The sequence below is a fragment of the Mastigoproctus giganteus genome, chromosome 7 (genome assembly GCF_048544385.1).
Source record: "Mastigoproctus giganteus isolate SK-2022 chromosome 7, ASM4854438v1, whole genome shotgun sequence".
Lineage (NCBI taxonomy): Eukaryota > Metazoa > Arthropoda > Arachnida > Uropygi > Thelyphonidae > Mastigoproctus > Mastigoproctus giganteus.
The window spans coordinates 74,086,233-74,114,032 of record NC_143581.1 but is presented as its reverse complement, the minus strand read 5'-3'; the positions used below and the strand labels follow the sequence as shown (position 1 = coordinate 74,114,032).

Genomic DNA, 27,800 nt, shown 5'->3' with positions numbered 1-27,800 from the left:
TAACTTCTTCCTTTAGTGTTCAACTCCTATTGTTCAGAGTTAGTTTGAAACCAGAAATAAATAAGAGTTCTTCAATAAGGGAGGCAGTAGAAATGTTAATTACTCAAAATCACTCTTATTTCAGCTTTCCCTGATATTTATACTTCTCTTTACTATTTTTAACTTTGCCAACTGTAAAGTTGCCAGTTTGCCAACTGTAAACTGTAGCAACATCAGAATAGTAATTCTCAAAATTAAAGTTAATTAAAAATTATTTGAGAAGTACAACATCAGATGAAAGACTGTTGGGACACCATTTCATCTTTAGAAAAATCAACAGGCGCGTAACTTAGATATCAAGAAAATTATAAAAACTTTTCCTGAAATGAAAGCAAGAAAAGTTAAAAGCTAATTGTTGTGCCTGTATGATGCCTGGTATTTGTTATATTTCCATTAACATTAAAAATACTGATTCGAATTTTGATTGGTTTGTTTATATTTTTATATTTCAGCTGATGAATCCATGATGGACACTCATCTGACCAACTAATGCCTTTCCATCATCTATAACTGATTTTGTATAACTTTGGACTGTGTGTATAATTTTCAAACTTTGCATATATTACTTCAATTTTTTTGTGTATAAGTAGTAAAATTCTGTTTAAATACCCCAGGTTGGGCTGTTGTACATGTAGTACCTGCTATCTCATGTCTGTAAATAACACACCCTCCTGACATACGGCTGTCCCAGAGTAGTCTGCGTTTTTGTGAATAAATAAACTGATAATAATATTTTCTATTTTATGTATATTAATTTACTTTGTATTAGATAAATATTTGCAGAACTATTTCTGATATTTTTGTTTATTGTTTGCCAATAAAAGCACCCATTATTAATAATATTTTAATAGAATAATCACATTATAATTATTATTAATAAAAATTGCTTTTGGGGGCCCAAAAAAAAAAAAAAAAAAAAAAACTTTTCACCAGGAACCCACACTAGTGATGATATGCCACTGATCCTGGGGGCTGAATTTCCCTGAAATCAAAGTTGAAACGAAGACCATTTCAGATCCAAATTTACCATCTATTATAAATTCATTGTACATGGACTTGAGGGTTTCACTAGGGCCCTGCAGCCAAGCACACAACAACAGAAACTAACACTACTCTCACATAATCCAGACATTACACAGAAATGATATACAAGAATTTTACCAGTAGGGAAAAGGAAGTGATTATCCCTTTGTATAAGGCAATGGTCAAGCCAAGCCTTGAGTACTGCATACAGGTCTGGAGGTCTTATTTTAGGAAGGATGTAGAGTTGCTGAGCATGTACAGGGAAGGGCAACAAGATCGGTGAGAGGAACAAAGGGGACCTCTTACCAAGTAAGGCTTAAGTTCTGCAAATTGCAGTGGCTGGAGACTAGGCACCTGTGAGGTGATCTGATTAAGGTGTCCAAGGCCTTGAATGGGTTGAGCAAGTTGAATTCTGATGGGATTCTTCCGCTTGCTCAGATTACGAACCTGAGGCAGTATAAATTCAAATTGAGAAAAGACAGTTGTAGAATAGATGTGCGGAAATTTGCCTTTAGCCAGTGGGTGGTTAATTGCTGGAACAAACTTCCATCTGTCGTTGTGGAAGTTGATAGCTTAAATAAATTCAAGGAGGAACTGCATAAACGTTTAGAGGGAATGGTTCTGTGAAATTGTTTTTTTTTTTTTTTGGCTGATGCTACATAAGCTCATACACTTGCTTTCTTGCATCAGATGCCTCCATTACTACTACTACTTTTCTGGCTTTTACAATAGTACTGTAAATCATCACAAGAGCACTATGGAACAGATGTGGAAACCACCAGTGGCACCTCACCCTAAACACTACTACATACATGGACTGAATCTGCCTACACCTTCTCCACCAGAAGGTATCTTTCTGGCCCTGCCTTTCTCAATACATTTTCATCATCAGATTCTGAATGTAATTTGTATGGTGACAATGCCTGTTCCCAGAAGGAAAATGCATGTGAACTGCAAAAGTTCATATATAAAAACAAGCTAAATGATTTGGTCAGAGATACAAGTCTTCCAAAACCTTTTGTAGAGATCCTAATGATCAAAAGGTCCACACACTTAACTCCTCCCTCCAAGAAAATTTTCTTGACACAGACCCTGTGAGGAGAAGGAGTTAACTTTTCTCAGGAAGTTCCTCTTGTCTATTAAAAAAGCAAATTGTAAAGGTCAGTAATCACTTAAATACCTTTACAATCAGTTCCAAGTTTATCTGATATAAAACTACAAAAAAAAAAAAAAAAAAAGAAAGAAAGAAAGGCATTTTTACTGGGCAAGAAAGTTAATTCCAAATAAGCAACTTGAAGGAACAATGACCACATTTGAAAAATAAGAAAGGCTTAGAATGGATAAGAATACACTGGAATACTGTTCCAGTTCATCGTGCACATCAGTAATGTTGTGTGCATACTTAATTTAAAAAAAAAAAAAAAAACTATCAAGAAGCATTCCATTTCAATCTCTATTTGTAAGTGTTGTTCACAACTTATTGGGGAATAAAGAAGATGTTAATTATGAAAGAGTCATTGAAAACATACTCAAAAATTATGAAGTTAGATGCGCTTGAAGTTTATTTCTTCCACTCCCACTTTTTGCTGATAATTCTTGTTTCCTTTACCAAAGAACAGGGTGAATGTTTCCATCAAAGCATGAAAAGGAAACAGAAAGATACCAGGGAAGGTGAAACAAACATAATAGGAGATTATGGCTTGCCTTTGAAAAAGGAAAGAATAAAAAATTCTGTCATAATGGATAAAAAAAGTCACTAGACAATTTAAAACCAAAAAGAGCTACAACTTATTCTAAGAAACCTGATGAATCTGTAAAAATATCCTCTTCTGTACTAATATTCTTCATTTTTCTTCATTTTAATTATTTCCATTTTTTTATAAAAAAATATACAAATTATTATTTGTATAAATTCAATAAAATTTACAAATAAGAAAAAGTATTTCCCTAAACATGACTTTAAAAGAGTTGTTTATTGTGGGTTATTTTCATTAAGAGATAACTACAAATTATTACCTTTGTTAACAGCATCGCATTCTGGATCCTCTTTCAGCCCCTTGGTAATATGTACCACTCCTCTCAGGAAATCGAGAAAAGTAAGAGAAAGAAGATAACATCATAGAGCAATTTATCCCTAACTGGTCAATCAGAAAAGCCCAGTAACTACACCCCAATCTCCAATAATAAGTTCTCTTGTTATAATGGTTTTAATTTTAATTATTTATTATTTCTATTACTGAATAGATGCAGCCATTGTATATCAATATCCTTCCTCTTATTTCTACTTGTTGTCCTATCTTTTAAGTTTTTTTTATATACATATCCTCCTTAACTTTTCATTTGATAAAATTCCCCCTCCCCAAATTATTTCAAAAATGTTTACATTAAAAGCATTTGTAGCATGTTCAGCTACCTACAATTTCCTATAAACATGTTTCTACAAACATGCAGGAAAGATAAATACCAGGAAATCAGAAATATAACTGAATATGCTTACAAATGTGCCACACTTCTAATGAAAATTTCAAAATAATTGGTGGAGGTGGGATTTTATCAAAAAAAAAACAGTTAAAGAGGTTATGTATATAAGAAAATTTAAAGCCTGGACAATAAACAGAAATATGGGGAGGGATACAGATGCACTATGAATTCATCTATTCAGAAACAAAATATAAATTTAATTTTTTTTTTTTTTTTCTGACTAGAAAAATTATCATTAGAGAGTAGGGTAGGGTTACTGGGTTTCTTTGCCTGATCAATTAAGTGGTCAACCACTCTCTTATGGCGTTATCTCTCTTCACTTACTTTTCTGGATATCCTGATCACTGAAAGTGGTGAATGTGACCAAGAAACTGAAAGGGAACGCAGAACATGATGCTGCTAACAAGGGTATTAATTGTGATGTAAAAGTGATCAGGATACTGTAAATCATCAAAGTAAAATAATTTTTAAAATTATTTAAAAAAAAAAGGCAGTTCTTTTTCCCAATTTTTGGGAAAATCCAAACTCAATATTAAAAAAAAAAAAAAAAAAAAAATGCCAGTTTCAAAACTGGCATTACAAACTTTGGGAAGGCAACATAATAAAACCCGAATACAAGTAATCAAGGTAATTGAGAAAGAATATCCAAACTTGGAATAGCACTTCGTTTTTCCTAGAACCTACCTCTAAATATGCACTGTTTGTTGGATCAAATGTCGCATTAACAGGACTGAATGTTATATCAACATGAGGTATAGAATGAAACCATTCAGCCACTATGGAAACACCGTACTTTTGACTACCATAAAATGCCATGGTGTTTACTGTCCACCAGATAACTTCCGCCGTTGCCTAAAATTAAAAAAAAATAAATAAATAAAACAAAAAGAAAATAAATTTAAATTGAAGCAATTTAAATCTGGCTAATTTGAAAGAAAAATTTAAATAAAAAAATAAGTAATACTAAGAGGACAACTGCAAACAAAATTATGTAATACTGTGTATCATTATTTTGGCAAATGGTATAAACAAGTTCTTAGTAGGATACAAAAAAAAACACTGCATTTAAGATAAATACCAATGCTAGGAATTCCTAAAGACTATTCTTTTGATAACTGTGAGGACTTTATCTAAAAGCAGAAAAATGGGGAACTCACTTACTTTTGTTTTCATATACAGTAGAACCCAGATAAATTCCCACATAAGAAGTTTTCCCCTGTACTAGGTTTGGTTTCTTAATTCCCAAAGTAAGAAGTTTCCAGGGTAAAAAGTCTTCACCCATAAAAAGTACGTGATAAAAAATACATAGTGTATTATTATAATAATGTTTTCCCACTTAATACATTTTTTTAAATATAGAAATTCTTTTTAAATTAAAAAAATATTAACAGATAAGTTAGTGAGGAAGATCATTTTAGTTTGTAGTAAATAACCGAAGTAGGTGAAAGGCATAGTTTTTTACATTTCATATTATGAATGCCTTCACAACAAGTTGCCCTAATATTGCACTACCTTCAATAAGCAACGCTTCGCCACTGGAGAAGACTAATGTTACTTATACTCAGCAGATATCACCACCCAAGGGTGGTGAATCTGTTGTCGAAGGCAGTTCAATAGCAGGGCTACTTGTTGTGAAGGCATTCGCAATACAAGATGTAACAAAAATGATACCATTTCACCTACTTCGGTGATTTACCATGAACTAAAAATGATACTACGCACTAACTTGTTCAATTAGTGAATGTTCCAGTCAGAGGCTTTCAGTGCTAAAACCTTTTTAGTATAAACATTTAACAGTTCTGAAATAACTGGTGGATTGTTGCTCTGTCTTATTGTAATTGTGATCTTATAAAGGTATGTTGAAACTCCAAAGGAGCTAATTCTTCCAATTTGGTAATGAACAAAATGTTAAGCAATTAGAAATCCTCAGTTTAAAAATGTTACCCATAGGCAGAGTAAAATTCTGAAATAAAAAAAAAAAAAAAAAAAAAAAAAAAGGTAAACTGCAGCCATTATCAACCCACTGCAGGATGGAAGCCTCCTCAACAATTCATGCTGGGGGAAATGGACCAATGCAATGTTGGTAGATCAACCATATTTAGCAGTCAGGTACTTGAACCCCGGTCTACTCAAAGAGCGTGTGCTACTGCACTCCCGTTCCTGACCACTCTGCTAAGGAGGCCGTTTAAATTCTGAAATAGTACTTAAAAATGATCTTCAACTTATGTATGTGTATCTTTTCATTTTTATTTGTGTAGCTAATATTTCATACCCTTAAGTCATTTTCCCTTCTAAGGTTTCCCTCGTAAGAAGTTCTAAACCTCCATTCCCTTGAAAAACTTCTTCTCTGGATTCTACTGTATATTGTTTAGTGATACGGATATAAAGACAGGTGGCAAATTTGCATAAAACCATTGATATGATAATTTCAAAAATGATCCACAATAACAATTCATTCACTTTTCAGATTTATAAACAAGATCATAAGCAGAACATATAGGGGGCAGACAAAATAATGGAAAAACCTGATATGAAAGTAGTAGTTTGTAATGGCTGTATGATGTATTTATGAACATGCAATAATGATTTTTTTTTTCCTTGCATGTAGTACTGTGAAGGAAAGAAAATAAAAGCTTTAATGAATCCAGCAACTGTGTCGAAAATGATATAAGCATTCATAATGGATAAATCAAGTCCATTACTTTTCCAAATTCATAGTGTGATTGCTAGGCAGTTCCTCTCAAATCCACATTAATTACTCTGTGATGCTGCACAACTTTGCAAAACTAGTCAGTGTGGGTTATGTGAGTAGTGTGTTGTTTGATGTTCACTTAGTTACTGGGAGGCATGATCACCAGGAAGAGACCTCCCAGCATCCATCACAGTAGTTAGGAATGCTTCCTGGGCCACCAATGCTCTGGTTAGAACAAGAACAAAGATTGTATAGGAATGGAGTAGATACTGCAAAACAGTTAAGAGAATGGAAGGCAAGAAGAGAGGATGGAGGCATCCTCCCAAAAGGAAGTGAACAGCAGGAATCTAAAAAGGTGGTGAGTGCCCTATAGAAGGATAGGTAGGATGGAGTGGCCCTCAGAGAGCTGAAGGAATTAGATAAAGATGAGAAAGTGAGGGTCAAAGTTAGCTGCAAGGACACAACATGAAGAGAACAATACCACACTGAGAGGAATATATTCCACCATCCCCAAAAAATCTCACTCCTGAGAATTCAGGAGTCAGAAAAGGTACCCATGATGAGAAGTGGCACACTATCAACAGAAGCAGTGGCATCAGAATAGCTGCAAAAACAGGGAGTTCAGGATCTGCGACTCAAGCCAAGGCATCATTAGCATATACCACCCAGGTGCAGAGCAAGCTCAGGTCAGTAAGACAGAGCCAAGGATCTATTATTCCACAATATGTCCATTGAATTGATGTCAATACATTCCATGGGGGTAGGAGAATACCCAGGTCAGCAACTTCAGTACACACTAGCAGTTTCAATAGTGATGAGTTATACAAGAAAAGCAAAACAGCGCCAGAATTTCACCTGGAATGGTAGAGACCTATAAGATTATTATTAGGTATGCTCTGATATGGTGTTGGGTCACACATTTTCAGACAAATCATCATTCACACAGCAAAGACAGTTGACATTTGGCAAATGCCAAAGAAACTGCATCCATGATTGTCTCTCACCAACTGTCAAACATGGAAGAAGATCAACAATGGTTTACGCAGCAATATCTACGTATTCTTTATGCCTTATCATCACTCTGAACAGGTGAATTAATACCACTGATTTGATTTTTTAATGGTATAATGGCAGCTGAGGCAATAATGTGTCAAGTCAATTTACTGCCACTGATTATCTTCTTATTCTGAGTAACCAGGTTCATCCCACAATGCAAATTACCTGATATTCTGAGTGACTCAGTTGCAAATATTGTTTTCCACAAATGATGCTCCAATACACACCATATGTGTCCAATCTTGGTTTGAGGAGCATGAAACTGAGGCTAAGCATCTCTATGACTCAATCACCAAATTTAAACATTAAGCCACTGTGAGCATATCTGGAGAAGAGAATAATGGGAAGCAAATTTCCTCCATCTTGATTACTCAAGGAGCTTGAAACGTCTTTCCATGAAGAATGGTCCAATATTCATCTCTAGACAGTTCAAGATTTATCTGAATCTATTCCACATAGAATACAAGCTGTTTTAAAAGCAAAGGATGACCCAACACCATATAAGAGTAACTATTTAAAAAAGGAAGCAATGATAATCTCAAAAATGTTCCACATTAAGGATTCATTCACTTTACAATTTTTAAAATAAGAGAGGACATATCTAAAAGTATAACAATATTTTCGATTTTAATTTCAGCTTTTTATTATATCTGCATCACTAAACTATATATGTGAAAATATATTATTGTAAGCAATCACTACTTTCCTCCATGTATGCAAAGCCCCCAACACCACTTTGATCAAGGAAGTACATTACTATAGAACTCCAGAGGGGGGGGGATATTTACTGTGATTAATCAATCTCAGAAAGAGGGGACAGTATTTTTCCAGATGAGGTATCAGGGGTTTTTACATTCAATGTTCTGAAAACATTCCATGAAGCAGTTTTGAAAAAAGAATGAAGTCTGGTAAAATTTATATTAGGACTGTACATTAAAAATGAAAGCAATTCCCAACCACATTTCTTTAATACTAATAGAATCATTCATAAAAAGTTTGAATTTTTCAGAACATTGAAACCTTATTTGGAAAAAAATAGTTGTAGGTGGCTAAAACAATTCCTTGAGCCACTCTCAATTACTATAATGATATCATTATCACAAGCAATGAACACCACTGCTTCACTTTTGATTGCAGGTCAGCAGCTCTTTATCTGAATCTATGGACACTGAGTTCTGGTTTTAAATGTCTAATCCAAGTTTCATAAAGAGTTAATTCTTCAAACAGGCCTCTGGTGTTGGGAAAGTTCTGACTTATAACTGCAATGCAACAGTACAATCAGTATATTTTAATCTTTTATTTTTACAAAATTTCATCCGGTCTTATATTGTTATTATTTTAATAAAGTTTCAGTTATAGAGTTGTTGTGTTATATTGCAGTTATGAGTCATAAACAGTTAGAATACTCTTCAAAAAAAAAAAAAAAAAAAAAAAACACACCCTTCATCTTCATAATGGTATAGCAATTATTGTGCACTGATTTTTTTTTTTAAGTCCTTTGCTGGTCATCTGAAAAGTGGAGAGGAAATACAGTTTCACAATTCCATTTCTTTTTAAAATAATACCGATCCTGATCGTGCAACCGAAACTTTAAGATACCAGCCTTCTTGGTAATTTCATCACACATTGTTTTGGAGAACAGCTGATGCACAGTCTTCATGACAACTGTTGAGGGCCTACCAGACAATGGATACATAAGACTTCTAGCTTTACAAATATTTATTTAACAACAGCAAGAAATATTATCGTGCATGTGTGTGTGTGTCACAGAGTATGAAGAAATTGGGTGCAAACTCTTGAGTTCTGATGAGCATTTAAGTTAGTTATTTGGTTTTTAGGAGCATTAGCAACTAAGGCCATATTGCTCCGGGATATGCAGTGGTCATTCCCTGACCTTTCCGCATCCGGCGGTCACGGGCTCGAACCCCAGTCTCTCTCTCTCTCTCTGTCTGTGTGTGTGTGTGTGTAACTAGGGATTCTTTTTTTTTTGGCTGGTGCAGCATAAGCCTCAGGCTTCCTTGCACCATATAGCTAATAATAATTTACCATAGGATTGGAACATGCTTAAATAGAAGAGGTGCAAAGATATCTGCTGATGATAGCAAGGCAGTGCTAAGTGGATCAGAAAACTGCAGGCCGGCCTGGGAGGATATGCAGACTAAAAAATTAACAATAGCCACAGGCAGAGGAGAAAGTGATTCTTCCACTGCTCTATTGGAACATGCAGCACCTTGGAAAGAAGGGCGTCGGGGACTTTAAGTGCTGTTGTGGGTCAACATGGAGCATTTAAACACATGGGCTACATAAAAACCTGCATAAATTGGAGAAGTGTGGCATTCAGGGAAAGATACTGCTATAGATAAAGGGATGGTTGAGTCGGAGGAGACAGAGATTGGTTATTAATGGACACTGCTCTTCATAGATTAATATTATTAGTGTTTTACCCAAGGGTTCATTGATGTGCCCATTGTTGTTTTCTATATTTTTAATGATATTAATGAAGGTATATCAGGCTTAATGTCTAAATTTTCAGATGATAGAAAGGTTGGCAGGATATATAACGACAGTAATCAAGTTATGCTACAACAAGATCTAGAAAAATTGGGCAGATGGGCTGAGAAATAGCAGTTGAAGTTCAACATTGATAAATGCAAGGAACTGAATATGGGTAGCAGTAATCGTAAATTACCGTACCAACTGTGTGGTACTAGCCAGGGTTGTGGAAAATTGAAAGGACTTGTGGGTGATTGTACAGCTAGATATGAAGTTCTCTGAGCAATGCACACAGGCTGCCAGCCCTCATGAGATTTTGTCAATGATATGCAAAAACTTTGCTTAGCAGGGATAAGGAGGTGATTATTCTACTGTACAAAGCAAGCATTAGATAACACCTTGAGTACTGCATACAGATCTGGATGCCTCATTTTAGGAAGGATGGAGATCTGTTTTGGAACAAGTGCAGAGAGGTTCAACGAGATTGGTGAATGGAACGAAAGGGTGGTCTCACTGAGAAAGGCTTCAGTTCTGCAAATTGAAGAGTCTGGAGACTGGGCACCTACGAGGCGATCTGATTGAAGTGTTTTAAGGCTTTGAATGAATTGAGCAAGCTCAATGCTGATGGAATTCATCCTTTTACTCAGACTACACCCATGAAAGGGCATAAATTCAAGTGGAAGTATGGTTGCAGGACAGATGCATGGAAGTTTCCCTTCAGCCAGCAGGTGGCTGATTGTTAGAACAAACTTCAAACTGTTGTTGTGGAAGTAGGTAGTTTGAATAATAAATTCAAGGAAGAACTAGACTAATTATTAGAATGAGTGTACAGATAATATGGGAGCGAGGGTGGTTTTTTTTTTTTTTTTTTTTTTGAAGATGCTTTATAAACTTGCTTTCTTGTGTCATGTAACTACTACTACTAATAATATAACTTAAAAGCTTCTCATAACAATAGAAAGTTGCCAGCATACAACAAATAAAATACCTAATCAAAGGAAAACCAAAAACTTAAGCAATTGGCTTTCAGTGGTTTTCAACCGGGATGCCGCAACAACATTCCAAGGGTGCCACGTAATTTGGGTTTAAGTTACTTAAACTTATTATTATTTAATTTATATATTTATTTCATTATAAAAAAGGTATACAGTATCTTTTTAATTTTGTGATGATCTATAATTGATGTTTACTTAGTACCTCTATATAAAGAATAAAATTATATACTATATATATAATTTGTATTATGAAATGTAATTTTTATAATTATATTATTGTAATAAAGATCATATAACATATATTTTTTAATATTTTATATATATATATATATATATATATATATATAGAGAGAGAGAGAGAGAGAGAGAGAGAGAAAAAAAATCGGATCTAACAGGCAGAAAATTGAGTAAGGGTACCGCAAAATAAAATAAATTACTTAGGGGTGCCGTTATTAAAAAAGAGGTTGAAAACCACTGCTTTATATGCTTGCATCATATGCTACTACTAATGAAATAAAATACCTAATCAAAGGAAAACCCAACTTAAGAAACTCTGAGACTTTGTATGCATTATTTCCTGAATCATATGCCATTACTAATACTAACCCTAAAGAAGTCAAATGTTGGTGCATGTTTAGCAGGATCATTAGTGACTAAAGCTGCTGATCTGTTAAATGTATGCTGAGAAACTGTATCAAAAGTGATGTCTGCATTCACCATGTATAGAAAATAATCAAAACTGACTAAAAGAGACCACTGGACACTGAAAAGGACTGTACCCCTAAAACTATTGGCTCAATCCATTTTCTAGCAAAACTGAAATTTATGGTAGAGTGGCTATTGTCTAGCCACTCATTACTAATGGCAATACTATGTGGTGATTTATCGGAAATGTCACAATTCCAATAAATCACCATTCACACTTTTTCCAACATCAGGGATGGTTTATGTTTGGTGACTGCCAAAGGAAGTGCATCATCTTGACTGTCTTGTGCCAACCATCAAATATGGAGGAGGATCTACAATGGGTTAGGGTAGCAATATCTTTGTATCTCCTATCATCGCACTGAATGGGAAAATTACTGCCACTTTTACAAGCATACTCACTTCTAAGCTTCCAGTGTCCAACCAGCATGTTGTTGCCTACAGCATTTACCATAAACAATAATCGGTGGCAAGGAGAGGGTTCTCTTGGGTCCTCTGCTGTGGAACCTCATACGTCTGAGTGTGCAGCACATCATCATTTGGAATAATGTTATGGCATTCCCCATATTGTATTGCAAAGTCAGCTGTTGTGCGATGACCTTCTTGAGCCCATACAATACCCTGCACCCTTTGTTCACCAAAAACATCCACCTTGCATAATCCCTTGCAGTTCTGTCAGTGGGAGGTAGTTTGATCAGTTCAACACCATTCTTTGTAGTCCATTATGGATGGGATAGTCACAATTCAGTGATCAGTGTGTGTGTGTGAGAGACAGAGAATAACCATATGTAAGATTGTATAAAGTACAATAAAAGCAGTTCAAGAGAGCCTTAAGGCCAAAATAACTGAATAACAGTTCATTAAGTACAATAACAGCACTCAAGGTGAGTCTTTAGGCCAATAGAGTAGATTTAAGATAGGTATTTATCATAAGGATTTAGAATATGACCCTGTGAGTCATGAGGCCAAAAGAACCGATAAAGAATAAGATAGCTTGAGTTGGTTTAATGCATTATACCCTACAAATAAACAAATAATTTACTTTTATTTTAATATTTGTAGGGTATAATGCATTAAACCAATTCAGGCTATCTTAGCCTTTATTGGTTCTTTTGGCCTCGTGGCTCACTGGGAATACTTTTATTCTAAATCCTTATGCTAAATTCCTATCTTACATCTACCCTATTGGCCTAAAGGCTCACTTTGAATGCTTTTATTGTGCTTAATAAACTCCTATTCAATTCTTTTGGCCTTAAGGCACACTTGGAATGTTTTTATTGTATAGTATTGTACTTTATACAATCTTACATATGATTATAATTATTTTACAGACTGATGTAAGTGTTTAATCAATAATTGATGGCATTAATCTGATCTAAGACACTTTACCTACTTTTTCTACCTTTCCATTTAAGCTTTTCACTTTTAATTATTATTTATTTCATAAAAGATTAAATACATACGTATATGTATTTAATTCTTATTGTTTTCATGGCCATATATTGTGTTCTTCCATCTGCAAGAAACAACTCGTCTCCCAGATTTTTCATGAAAATTTATATTTGCCAAGCCATTCCAAATTTCATTAAAATCGGAAAAATAGAAATCTGGCAATTAATTTCTCCTTCCCCCAATTTGTACATAAAAAAAAAAAAAAAAAAAATACTCATTAAATATACAGCAATACCACACACACGGCACTAATAATTGGTACCGGAAATGTACCGTGTTATGTGAAACCATACTGATTGAGGTATAATTATAATGGGTTTTAACTGAATGCATACCAGAGAAACAAACAGTCTATAAACAAATTATAATGAATCTATACACAATTTGCACTTGATAGCCAATTAAAAGGATTTGAAATAAAAAAATATTGCAAAAATTTTATTAACAAAAAGGTATCATCATGAGAGATAAGAAAAAAGTTTTTGTTTATTTAGGTATTTCAATAATGAAGTCGTCTCTTCTTTATCTTGGCGGACAAGTCTTTGTAGCATCGAATTTCATCTTGTAAAATTTGCCATATCTTGATGCTACGTTCAACAGTCGGATCTCCATTCATAATCGCCTCGCAGGCTATGTCAACCCCTCCAATAAACTTTCTCCAATTCTTCTGAAAATTCTTTTGGTCCCACTTCAGAATTGTTTTCCTCTTCTTCATGTGCAGTTTGCTCATCAGTTTCATGGAGAGTTGTTAGTTAGTTAGTTATTTGGTTTTTAGGAGCATTAGCAACTAAGGCCATATTGCTCCGGGATATGCGGTGGTCATTCTCTGACCTTTCCACAACCTCCGTATTTGGTGGTGACAGGCTCGAACCCCGGTCTAATCAAGAAGCGTGTGCTACGCACTGCTGCTCCTTCCCACCTGGCTACAGAGGCGCCCATGGAGAGTTGTATCATCTAAGTCATTTGCATGCGAGTCAATGTAGTCACATACATTGGCAGTGTTCAAAGTTTCGAATCCAAGTCTTTTCCAATCTTTGCAATGTCTTTGGCAATTGTCTGAACCTGCAATTCAAAACCAGTGAAATCATTTGCCAAATGGGGCAAAACATGCTGCCAAATAGAACACATGTTATTGGCAGTTATTTCTAGCCAAGATGCAGATATATTTTTGATTGCATTGCTGATATTATAATTTTTCCAAAATGTTTATAAAGATGATGATCCCACTCCTGTTGAAGCGTCAATCATTTGAGAAAAAGTTCATCACAGATAATACTGCCTTGAATGTGGCAATTACGCCTTGACCCACGAGTTGTAAGAGAGACATGTCAGGTGGAAGAAAGTAGATTTTGGCATTTTCGTTGAGATCAGAAATTTCGGGTGGATGGCCTGGTACATTGTCTAAAAGCAACAAAATTTTGAACTCCATCCCTTCATCTCTGCAGTAACATTCAACCATCAGAAAAAATTATTTCTGAACCATTCTGTACACAATTCTCTTGTAATCCATACTTTCTTATTGGATTGCCAAATTACAGCAATGTGCTTTTTACACAACTCTTTAGAGCTCCTGGGTTTTCTGCTCTGAACACAAGTAGAAGCTTCAATTTAAAATCCCCAGATGAGTTTCCACCCAACAAAAGTGTTAAACGATCTTTTGATGCTTTATATCCAGGTTGGGCCTTTTCATTTTCAGCTAAAAAAGTTCATGAGGGCATTTTTTTTTTGCAGAACAGTCCAGTTTCGTAGACTTTGAAAATTTGTTCATCCTTGTAGCCACCTTCTTCAATGATGTCTTTCAATTCACTGGGAAATCTTGCAGCAGCATCTTTGTTTGCACTTTCACCTGAGATATGAACATTGTGAAGCCCAACACAGTTTTTAAAGCAGAAAAACCGATCAATCACGACTGGCTGTAAATATTTCTTTAGTCTCCTCCTCTTCATTTTCTTCAGTGTGTTATAAAAGCTCATGGCTTTCGCTTGAATGATGTTTTTACTCAAAGGAATTCTCTTTTGATTACAATCTTCAATCCATATTAAAAAAAGACATTCCATATTAATCAATAACAAATTTCTTTGCTTAGTTATCACTTTCATCATGTAAGATGCTGTAGAAATACCCTGCTCTTTATACTGATCCTTCTTTCAAATAATCATTCACACTGATGCTTCATTCATTCCATACGATCAACTATCTTCATGGCACTTGATAATATCAAGTTTTTTTCTAATGTGAGCCACTTACGTTTAGTAGCTCTACTGCATTCATTCCTTTTCCGACTCATTGTTTTGTATCTAAAGGGGTAAAAAATAAATTGTGAAATGAAAAGTTTGAAAAGCTATAAACATCGTCTCATCGGGATGGAATTAAGAATACTGAACACTGTTGCATATTGCCACTAACTGCCTGAGGGGAGCTATTGGTGGATGTGAGACAATTGAGTTGGCACCAAGGCATATATGCACACATACCTAGGCAATGACAATGCAGCATATATGTAGAGTACATGTCTAGGCTATTGAATGTGTTTTAATATGTACAGTAAATTTTTGACTTAAACTTAATTGAAAACCATGTTATAGTGAAACCCATGCTGTTTGAAGCTGTGCTAAGTGAGGTATTGCTGTAGTTTTAAGACAGTATTATTATCTTTAGAAACTTTGTGTATGCTTTGTGTGTGCTGTTATGTAAGATGTGTGAACATGATGTCACTTGTAAAGAGATATTATATACATTCATGAGCCAAAACATCAAGACCACTGACCTAAGAGCATGTTGGGCACCATTCACTGTGATATTCACTTGTATCCAGACAAGGTATCATCTTCATGAAACCACAGAACATGTCCTCAAGTACCCTGGACCAGCTGGACAGAAAGACATCCCAGAGTTTAGCAACAGAGTGAAGCACTGACATGGTCTGCTGAATAATGCATTCCCTTGCCCTCACAAATGTTCAATGAGATTGATATCAGAGGAATTTGGGTGCCAGGAGACAGAGGAAATGCCTGGAAACTATCCTCAAACCATTCATGGGGACCTTGTGAGGAGCTGTATTGTTAAAAGAGAGTCCAGTGCCATCTGAATATGTACAGTCACCATGTAGGACAAAACTTGTTTGAAACAATGCTGAGGTAGCATCTGGCAGTGAGGGTGTTTGAACACCCTCCAAACCATGATACCACCACTGTTGGCTTGTTTTCATCCAACCATGCAGGCTTTTTGCTGCTGTTCACTGCTCACTATCAAATATGTACCTGTCCAATGGCATGATAGAGCTGGAAACTTGATTCATCAGACCAGACCAGGAGACTCTTTTCCAGTTGTCCAATGTACAGGAATGGTGCTCCCATGGTGTCAATGATGGTTTGTCAACATGGGCACGTGAATATGTCATCTACCCCATAAGCCTATCCATAATGGCATCCACTGGATGGTGTGCTCAGAAACTTCTCTGTGTGCCCTAGTTGTAATCAGCTGTTAATTGATGGATCTGATCCGTCAGTTATTCCAGACAGCATGCACCAACTGCCATTCACCATGATTATCAAAACCAGTGGCAGTCTCCCCATCCTAGCACATTGGACGTGGTGGGAATGATCACTCTTTGGACCATTCCTGCCATATCTTCACTACAGTAGCCCTTTAACAACTGACAATGTTTGCTGACTCTTGCCTTCCTCGTGCCATAAATCATTTTCCATTCAAACTCTCTTAAGTCATTCCCCTTTGTCCATTGCACAGGCTTCACACTGACAAATCAACAGGCACTATTCATGCTGTCACTGTATATGCTTCACTAGTCAGTAATGTCAGTTGAGTCCACTGTAAGACAAGGGTGTCCATAGTGTCTTGGCTCATGAGTGTATATAAATGAGCTTTGTAAAATAAATGTTTGGTTTTATCCTATTTTGTATGTCTCATTTCTGCTCACAAGAAATTCACAATTCTGCCCTGCCCTGCCCTGCCCTACACACATATAGAAAATTTTCCTCATCACTGGATTTCTAACATAATGAATTATAGAAAACCATCTTCCATAGGTCATCTAAAATGCTGCACGATGCCAAATGCGACACTGGACTACAGTATTACTACCACAAACTTCATTCAAAGCTTTATACGGATATCTGTAGAACACTGACCACATATATTTCAATTTTAATGTACAACTGCAATTTTAATGTAAAAATTATTTATCTGAATTTATCTTTTATAATATATTTGTCTGAATCAACATATCCTCAGCTGCCTGCATTTCAAAACTTTATAATGCACAAAATGACAAAATTATAAAATAGCCTTTTCACTAGAAGTTTAGCAATCAACTGATGCTACAGCTAATGGCAGAGTTAGAGTTATTGCATATCTACAGTGTGCAGTATTTTGAAGATAGCCTTCATATTGCATCTAGACTACTAAATAAATATTTTTCCAGTTTAGTTTAAAATAGATACTTAGGAAATTTAACTATAATTATCAAAACAGGAATGAAAAGAAACTATGGTCATACAGTGTAAATTACAGTTTAATCTAAAATGATTTAAAAACCAGCTTAATGTCTTTATTACTCATTATAATTTCAAAAATTATAATCCTTGAATATACTGTGAGAAGTGATGTAAGTGATGCAAATAATGAAACATTTCACTGCATTAGAGAATGAATAAAACCAAACCATATATATTGGCCATTCTCTTTGGGGGGGGGGGACCTGTTTAGTGAATATTAACTCACAGGGGTCTCATAAATCAATCCCCCAAAATATACATACACACCACCCTCCCCCAATTATCATTGTTTAGTATTAATTTTAAAATGGCAAGGAAACAATCTGTATCTGCCAAAAAAAAAAAAAACCTCCTTTCATATTGCCATCATAATAAATAAGGCAAACACAGCATGGCTTTAATAAATGCAGTTCATGCCTCACCAATGTGAATGACTGCTATGAGATTGTCACAAATAAACTGGATGCATATTGTATTAGTTGGATTTCACTGCATGTACAATTATTGTATAAATAGAAGTAATGTAACATTAGGGGCAAGTTACTACCCTGGATAAAGGGATGGTTTTAAAGTGGTTATAAAGGGCCATTACTTCATGATGAACAGTGGCTATTTATAGGCAGGCAAAGGCAGATTACGAGAAATCTTTGGCAAGGGATGCAAAGAAAAACAGCAAAGAGTTCTTTACTTATGTAAACTCTAGAAGGAAGGGGATGGATCTGATTGGTCCACTTGATATCGATGGGTCAACGGTTGATGATCCTGCTCAGGTAGCTAACAAATTGAATGAATATTTTGCATCAACATTCACACATGAGGAGTTATTCAGCGAGGGGAATGCCAGAGGTGTATTCAACTCTAGCAGTAAGCTACCGAATCTTGAAATAACTGAAAGTAAGGTGGAGGAGAGGTTGTTGAAGATAAACACAAGAAAGGCACCCGGGGTGGATGGAATCTATCCAGTTATATTAAAGGAGGCAGCAAAGGAAGTAAGCAAACCCTTAGCCATAATTATGAGAGCTTCCTTGGACTCAGGGGAGGTACCCATAGACTGGAAATTGTAAATGTGACCCCAATTCCCAAAGGAGGATCAAAGGCTGACACAAGTAATTATAGACCTGTGAGCTTAGCTTCTGTTCCAGGAAAATTAATGGAGGCACTGGTTAAAGAAGCACTGCAGGATCATCTAGACAAGACTTCAGTTATAGCTCAGACACAGCATGGTTTTGTTAAGGGGAAGCCTTGCCTGACCAATTTGATTGGATACTATGATGCAGTCACAAAAGAACTGGATGCAGGGAATAACTTTGATATTATATACTTGGATCTTAGAAAGGCTTTTGATACTGTTGCACATGGAAGACTGCTGCACAAATTGGAGCAGTGTGGCATTGTAGGCAAATTGCTGCTATGGATAAAGGGGTGGTTGAGGGGGAGAAGACAGAGTGGTAATCAATGGACACTGCTCATAGTGGACTAATGTTATTAGTGGAGTCCCTCAGGGTTCAGTATTGGGTCCATTATTGTTTTCTGTATTTATAAATGATATTGATGATGGTATATCAAGCTTAATGTCCAAGTTTGCAGATGATACAAAGGTTGGCAGGGTTGTCAAGGACACTACTGACACTATGCTACTGCAACAGGATCTGGAAAGGTTGAGCAGATGGGCTGAGAGGTGGCAAATGAAGTTTAACATTGACAAATGTAAAGTACTGCATATGGGAAACAGCAACCCCAGAGCAACATATCAACTCTGTGGTACTACACTGACAGTGGTAGAGAATGAAAGGGACCTGGGGGTAGTTGTGCAGGCAGATATGAAGTTTTCTGAGCAGTGCAGATGGGCTGCAAGAGTAGCTCATGGTGTATTGTCGATGATATATATAGGAATTTTTCTAGCAGGGATAAGGAGGTGATTATTCCCTTGTATAAGGCAATGGTCTGGCCACACCTAGAGTACTGTATACAGGTCTGGAGGCCTCATTTCAAGAGGGATGTAGAGATGCTGTAACGAGTACAGAGAAGGGCAACAAGATTAGTGAAAGGAACAAAGGGGTGCTCTTACGAAGAAAGGCTTAAGTTTCGCAAATTACAGTGTCTGAGGACTAGGCACCAGCGAGGTGATCTGATAGAGGTGTATAAAGCCTTTGAATGGTTTGAGCATGCTCAATGCTGATGGGATTCTTCCTCTTGCTCAAAATAATCACCTGAGAGGGCATAAATTCAAATTGAGAAAAGACAGATGTAGGATAGACGTGAGGAAATTTGCCTTTAGCCAGTGGGTGGTTGGTTGGTGGAATAGACTTCCATCCCTTGTCGTGGAAGTTGATAGCCTAAATAAGTTTAAGGCTCAGCTGGACAGGTATTTTGAATGAACAGAGGGGTGAAGTGGAAGTGGTTATTTTTTATTTATTTATTTTTTTTTTTTTGGCTGATGCTGCATAAGCTTGCTTTCTTGCATCAAATGCCTCTACTAATGCTAATGGCCATATGAGACAAGGTGGTTATAATGGTCACCACTCATGATGTTGAGGTATGTATATTTCAAGTTTGATGTCTGGGTTTTCTGACGACACAAAGGTAGGTCCAATGATTAATAAAAGTAACCAGGGTGTGCTATTTCAAAGAAGTGATTTAGATAAACTAAGCAGATGGGCTGTAAAATGGCAATTGAGGTCAATTTAAATGCAAAGTACTGCATTTGGGTGATAGCAGTAATCCCATAATAGCAAGCCATTTCAGCGATACCAAACTCAAGGTGTTGGAGTATGAAAAAGATCTTGTGTAACTGTACAATCATTAGAGTACATGAAATAGAAAAATGTCTGAAGACCTCATTCAAGAAGAACTGTATTAAGTGTTGTAAGTTATTTCAAAAAAAAGCTACCTAATTCCTAAGCCTAAAAGGGGTCATCCACAAGCATTACAAGAAGTGATATGATACAAAGAAGTGAGGTCAACAGCAGCAAGTCTAATCAAATTCACTGAGATTATCCAGTACTCAACATAGATCTTGTGATGTATTTCCTATAGCAATACATAAAGCCCTAAAAGTGAGCTGCCAACTGTTTCCCATTAAAATCAAACAACTTCATTGACTGTAACCACAAGTCTATCAGTCATCATGATTTTTGACAAGGTCGTGCAGAACCCAGAATGGTTATTTAAAATCCAATGGATAGAAGAAATGCACACTTCCACTTATGGATCTGACAGGTGCAAATTATTGAATCTGGACTAGAGAATAATTTTCATGAATATACTGAGGAATCACTCCATCCTTCAAAGGTTACAGAATATGGATTTATAGCACACATTATTATTGACTTTTTTTGCTCTAAAACCATTAACAATGAAGGGCATTTTCAGACATGCAGAATTAACAGCGCACCATATATTAATCTATTGCAGTCCAAAGTTATTCCAGAGATTAATGAACATGATTTATATGAAAGCATAATTTTTTATACAGGATGATGTATGTCCCTACACTGACAATAATGTAGAACAGCTCAATTTCTTATATTATCAGTCCTCGTTTTCTACATTTCTGTAAGCTAGCCCAACCAAACTCCAGCAGACTTTTGGATGGGGAGTAACTGAAACACCATTTCAGATTTGAAGGGCTTGATTTGAATGTTCCCTACCTCCACTGGGAGGTAATGAACATTCTATCTGAAATTCTGAAGGATGTTGTGCAGAACATGGATATCCCCACCTCTTGATTGCTTATTAGAAAATAATGGTGGGCAAGCGGAGATTTGATCAGTGATAAAGATTGCCAAAAATTTTTAATCTTTGTATTAAAGAAATTTTTATATAACTTATATTTTGAGTTTTTAAAAGGAGGAAATGAATTTATAACCACTGCATTTAGTACCACATATAATATGAAAAGTTGAGAAGATGAAAGATACTTGTTGACATTCAACTTAATTTCTGTAGGATGTAATTTTCAGGAAATACATGTAAAGGAAGGCTGTTCCAGAGAACAGAAGGGATAAATGAGGTAAGGTTCGATTTTCAAGTGTGGAAATGGACCGTGATATGTTTGTGCCAAGACAGACTAGAAGTCTGGTTATCCAAATAAAAGTCACATATCTAACAGAGATATGTGACTAAGTCTAACAATCTGAGTTCATCACACATGAACACAAGAGTGGTAGATTTTTTTTGCAAGAAATAACACAGGAACAAATTTTAGAAGGATTAAATTTAACTGTTTTCTTCACCTCCATTTAAGAACTGCCTGAAGATAAGTATTAAAGGAATTGGTGGTGGACATCAGAGAAACTGAACTTTGTGCAGTAAAGTTTCTCAAACTGGATAGTGGAATGTGACAGAAGTGAGGAAAAAAAGGGTCATCAATATACAAGAAGAAAATAGTGGTAGAAAGAACTGAATCAGCATTAGTCTAGAAATTTAAGACAGAGCCATCCTCCATTACCCACATTTATTAGAGAGAAGTGATTGCTTATTTTAAAATAACATATCTATCCAATTATATTAAGGAGGTAAGCAAACCCTTAGCCATAATTATGAGAGCATCCTTGGATTCAGGGGTGGTCGTCCCCATGAACTGGAGATGTGCATATGTATCCCCAATTCGTAAAGAGGAATCAAAAGGCAACATGAGTAATTACAGACCTGTTAGTTTAATGTCTATTCCAGGGAAAATAATGGAATCATGGTTAAAGAAGTAATGCAGGACCATCTGGACAAGCATGCAATTATACTGCAATCACAGCAAGATTTGTTAAGGAGCAGTTTTGTCTAACCAATCTGATAAATTACTATAATGAACTAGAGGCCAAGGAACTGTTGTTGTTTTTTGGTTTTTAGGAGCATTAGCAACTAAGGCCATATTGCTCCAGGATATACGGTGGTCATTCCCTGACCTTTCTGCAACCTCTGTATTTGGTGGTGACTGGCTCGAACCCCGGTCTAATCAAGAAGCGTGTGCTACGCACTGCTGCTCCTTCCCACCTGGCTATGGAGGTGCCTGGCCAAGGAACTGTTGTTGTTTTTTGGTTTTTAGGAGCATTAGCAACTAAGGCCATATTGCTCCAGGATATACGGTGGTCATTCCCTGACCTTTCTGCAACCTCCGTATTTGGTGGTGACTGGCTCGAACCCCGGTCTAATCAAGAAGCGTGTGCTACGCACTGCTGCTCCTTCCCACCTAGCTATGGAGGTGCCTGGCCAAGGAACTGAGGGGGGGATTAAAGTGTCCACTGACTAATAAACAACAGAAAACACCATGTTTAGTCTCTAGAGCAAAGTTTATGCCAAATTATGCCAAACCCAATCAAAAGCTTGAAAATTTCAAAGGCAAATGCCTAAATTTCACCTAATTTTTCCATTGAATTTGTGTAAAGATGAGCAACACAGGCCAATATATTAACAGTGGATCAACACTAATGGAATCCAAATTGGCAATTGAAAAGAAATGTTTTGAGATGTGATTTATGGATTACTCCATTGTTATGGAAACAGTAAAAAGTAAGTGTAATGTAATGGGATAATAATTAGAAGGGAGGGATTTGTCACCATTTTTAGGAGCTGGTAGGCATGAGAAAATTTCCACACCAAAAGAAACACCAGTGGAATAAGAAAGGGTAAAAAGGTGACATAAAACAAGGTCAAGCTCAGGAGGACAGATTTTGAGAACAAGGGAAGAAATGGTATCGGGACCTGGAGCTTTCTTGGCATCAAGACTGTTCAGAGTTCTAACATTGTTCTGTTGGAAGAACACAGGAGACACTGCATGGATTGTGTCTGGTATGATAGGAAGTGACTTCCCAAGATCGCTGATACAATAGTTTAGGATACAAAGGTTTATCTTTAGCTAAGTATACAATAAAATTATCAAATTTTAAAAGAGGTGGAAGTATGGATAGTCAGAAGTTGCAGCCCAAAGCTTGATCAGAGACCAGAAAGTCTACTATTTGGAGAAAAATCAAGTTTTCTAAACTGAGCCTCTTCAAAATGGAGTCTGGATTGATTAATAACTTTTTAAAATCTTTTGCATAGGCAGAAAATGAAGTAGAGACTTCAATACAAGCCAATTGCAATATGCTATTTTTTTTATCTTGAACAATCTTGGTATGTTCTGGAAAACCAAGGTTTAGATAAAAGACAAGATTTTAGGATAGAATGAGGAATTAAGGATGAAATTCTTAATTCCTCATTATAAATTCATCTCATTGATACAATCTGGACAAACATTAGGATCAGAAGATTAAAAACAGTAAGCCAATCAGGAAAAGTGGAATAGAAATCACACAGGTCATCCCATTTCAAACCAATATCCTCCAGTGTTGGTATCATCTAAAAAATATTTTTCACTGTAAACTTTTCATATGTTAAAAATTCAAATGGTAAACAGAAAAGTTCTTAAGTTTATTATCTTACCCCATAATATGAATATCCTTCCCTTGATCCATATTAATATTCCGAAATTGCTCCTTCCTAATAAATCCCATTGCTTAAAATTTAATATGCAGTGAAAATAAACATGTGTGTGTGTGTGTTAAATACAAGAAAATGATATAATAAGTATGTTTAACTGCAAGAATGGATGAAAAAAAAAAAAGGAATGTAATTACACCTTCAAACACAAAACAGTTTTAGAAAGATAAATAAATATACATAATTAAAGATAAGAGATGACAGGCACAAAATGTTAAATTTATAAATTATCGTAACTAGAAGAAATATGAAATGGGGGGGGGAAGAAATGAAAAAGGTTTAAAGAAATAAAAATCTCAGCATTATTATAACAGCTTTTAAGTAGAGATATGCAACGTACTAATGTGCAATAAAAAATTACACATAACAGTACGTTAAAATTGCAGTCACTTGATAATAAATGAAAAGTTATGGTATTAATGTAGGCTAAAATCAGATTGAGGTATGTTAATATCATGAACATTAATGTCCAAAATAATTTGTCAAACAGACTGTCATGATTAACTTCTTAAGAGAATAAGAATAGCAATTCAGTCACTAAAGAAGTACCTTACAAGAAGTGGTAGCACAAACCATCTGAGAGTTATCTGTATTCCTTCTAAACATTGAAGCCAGATTTCACTCTATGCAGGTATAGGGAAATTATCTTGAATTTTTAGAAGAAGCGTTTAGATTTTCACTATTTTCCAAAATAACTTCATTGCATTTTATTAGTCAAATACAGAAACAGTATTTTTAAATCACATAGGAAACTTAATAAGACACTAATTTTTGTCCAAATGCTACATTGTAAATTAGTTTTATTATTATTACAGACCCTGTTAAGGACAATAAAGATTTACAAAACATTTAACCACTTAACTGAACTGAATTCAATTTTTCAATTGAATTTTATTCTTCATTCGAAGATATGATTTTTATTCAGTTGTGATTGTTCAAACAATTTACATACACATCATTAGCTTGATTGGAAAATCCATTAAAAACTTTTCCAGCATCATTTGATTGTAGCAGAATCATGGGCAGTACATCCAGTACTGTCAGCATCAACATAACTATCTCCATCTCAAATTTTGTAACATGGGTGTCAAAAGTCATCATAGGCCCTAGGAGAAACAACCTCACTGAGCCTGTCTTTTCCTACAATTCCTCTTTTCTATAAGTCAGGGCAGTAGTACAGGTCCCTCCACACACACAACGCAATGTCCCAAACCATGGTAGAGACTCTCCTGTTTCCCCCACCCCTAGGGCCATCATTTAGTTTATAATCTGTACATGCAACGATAAACTCTTAAGTCAATGCTAAAATCACCTACACTAATTTTTTTAAAATGTGGCATGGCAACATGCTGGTAAGACCCATGACCAACCCACAATTTTCAGTCAGTCAATCTGTGGAAAGTTAAAGTCCCCCATAATAGGGTATTCTAATTTTTTGGCCCACTCTACCTATCTGTACAGATGTTCATTATACTCATCACAGTTATCTACTCTACAACATATTTCCCTCCCCAATGATGCTTATCCATATACAGGGTGTCTCAAAAATATCGGTACAAACATTTAGGGGAGGTAGGTAACATCTAAAGGAATATGAATCGCATAGGAACCCATAACCGGAAACGTCACGGGAAAGTAGTAGCAGAGGCACAAGAAGCAGAAATGACACAAGACATTAATTAGTGGCAAACATTTATTTGACATAATATTAACAATGGAGTGCAAGATGGATGCATTTCATGATGTTACAACAGATGCTCGAAGGTTCCACCATGAGACGCGATGCATGCGTGACACCGACACAGCATGGATTGGCGGACACGGTCGAACACACCTGGAGTTTCTTTGACAGTAGCACCAGCGCAGACGCGTCTCGCCACGAGATCTATTTCCATCTCCACAGGCGATTCATACACGATAGATTTGAGGGCCCCCCCAACAGAAAGAAATCAAGGCTCGATAGATCAGGTGAGCATGTGGGCCAGGCAATGGGTCCACCACGGCCAATCCATCGAAGCCCAAAACGTCACAAATGGTCACGAACGCACCTTCCATAATGGGCAGGCACCCAGTCATGTTGAAACCAAATGTTGTCTCACATTTGCTGGAACATCGTCAAGTAACCCTGGTAGAACTTGTTCAAGAAAGACCCGATATTCAGCAGAGTTCATACGGGATGGTAACAGGTATGGGCCAACTAAGCAGTCACCGACCATACCTGCCCACACATTTATTGCAAAGCGATGTTGTGCCAAATGGGGGTGCACACCGTGCGGGCCCTCTGCTAATCCATAGACTAGGTGCATGTCTGCCAGCTCACAGTTCATATATCGATGCATGCTCTTCGTGCAGCAACTACTGCTTGAATGAGTAAACCAGAAATTTTCCCTCTCGCAAACTGATGAACAGCACCATGTACCGACTTACGGTGACGTTTCCGGTTATGAGTTCCTATGCGATTCACATTCCTTTAGATGTTACCTACCTCCCCTAAACGTTTGTACCAATATTTTTGAGACACCCTGTAGCTATCTACTGGATAAGTTTGTCTTGAATCTATATGTTATAAGCATATCCCTCCTTCCTATCTGTTATGTTTGTCCTTCCTTTACATATTGTACTCAACATATTCAAATTCTATATCTAGTATCAGAATGACCCCATGTTTCCAATATTCTGCATCTGTTGACTTACCTATTACACCACACTCATGATATTTGTTAAGAACACTTCCCAACGTTGTGTTTTTACATCATTCATTATGATACTAACATATTTTGTGTAGTTTCTTACTGCAGTACTTTCTCCAGGAATTTTCCAGTCAGATATTGTTGTAACACTCTTTGAACAAGTGTTTATTAATTATGCATTCCTTTCCCATAGTCCATCCTACTGCCTTACAGTTAGTTTTCACATCATTAATATCATAAGATTCCCACGTAACCTTTGCACTTTCCCTACTGCTTTCCAAGTGGACGAAGTGCAAGTAATAGGAGGGAGGCATTTGAAAAGTTCGTGATCAGAGGCCCTATTTCCTAATATGAAAAAATACTTGGCTAGCATCCATTTTCCTGACAGTGACAACATGTTGTATCGACCCCAAACTGGAGTTGACACAACATGCCACTGATGCTGAAATGGATTGATTCCAGCTGTGAAGGTGATTTTTCTCTTGTGCCATTAGGAATGCATCCACTGCAGCAATGGTGTCACTGTCAGGAAAATGAATTCTAGCCAAGTATTTTTTCATATTACAAATTAGGTGAAAGTCCAATGGTACTAGATCTGATGAATATGGAGAATGGTCCAAGATTGCAAAGCTGCACTCATGCAGTGACAGATTTGTGAATAAGTGCATCGTCCTGGTGGAACAAAACTCCTTTGCTGAGTTTTCATTGCTGTTTGTCTGATGCTCTCACATAAACGCCTCACAAGTTCCGGGTAATATGACCCCTTTTGACTGCCTGGCCTTTCTCAAGGTAATCTACCAGCAACAACCCAAATAACCAACTTCATTACCATGCCAGCAGAAGAAATCAATTTGGTTTTCATTGGAGAAGAGAAGAGTTGTCTCTGCTCCTTTGTCTCTGGCTGAAAGTGATGGACCCACATCTCAACCATGATCACAAATCTTGCAAGGATATTTGCTGGATCTGCCTGAAAATGATGCAAACATTCATTTGACTTGACAATTCTTATCCGTTTTTGATCTTCTGTCAACAACTTTGGAACCCATCATGCCGTCATCTTTTTCATAGTGAGAACCACTGTTATTATGTAGTACACAAGTTCAGATGACATATCCAAGACACTGACAATGTATTGAACCATAAAGTATTAATCACTCATCACCAGATCATGCACACTCAACAACTT

The 27,800-nt window shown here is 36.2% G+C and overlaps 1 protein-coding gene across 3 annotated transcripts in view; it reads right to left on the bottom strand.

Moving 5' to 3' along the window:
• The window catches only part of LOC150083000 (protein tweety-like), a 472,105-nt gene that overhangs the window by 439,530 nt on the left and 4,775 nt on the right, over positions 1 to 27,800 (bottom strand). For all 3 annotated transcript variants that reach the window (XR_016547147.1, XM_090376971.1, XM_090376972.1), the window contains exon 2: positions 4,228 to 4,395. Coding sequence is in view for 2 of the 3 variants with exons in the window: in XM_090376971.1 (XP_090233097.1) it covers positions 4,228 to 4,359 (132 nt within the window). In the remaining variant the exon portion in view is untranslated. The remainder of the gene's footprint in view (positions 1 to 4,227; positions 4,396 to 27,800) is intronic.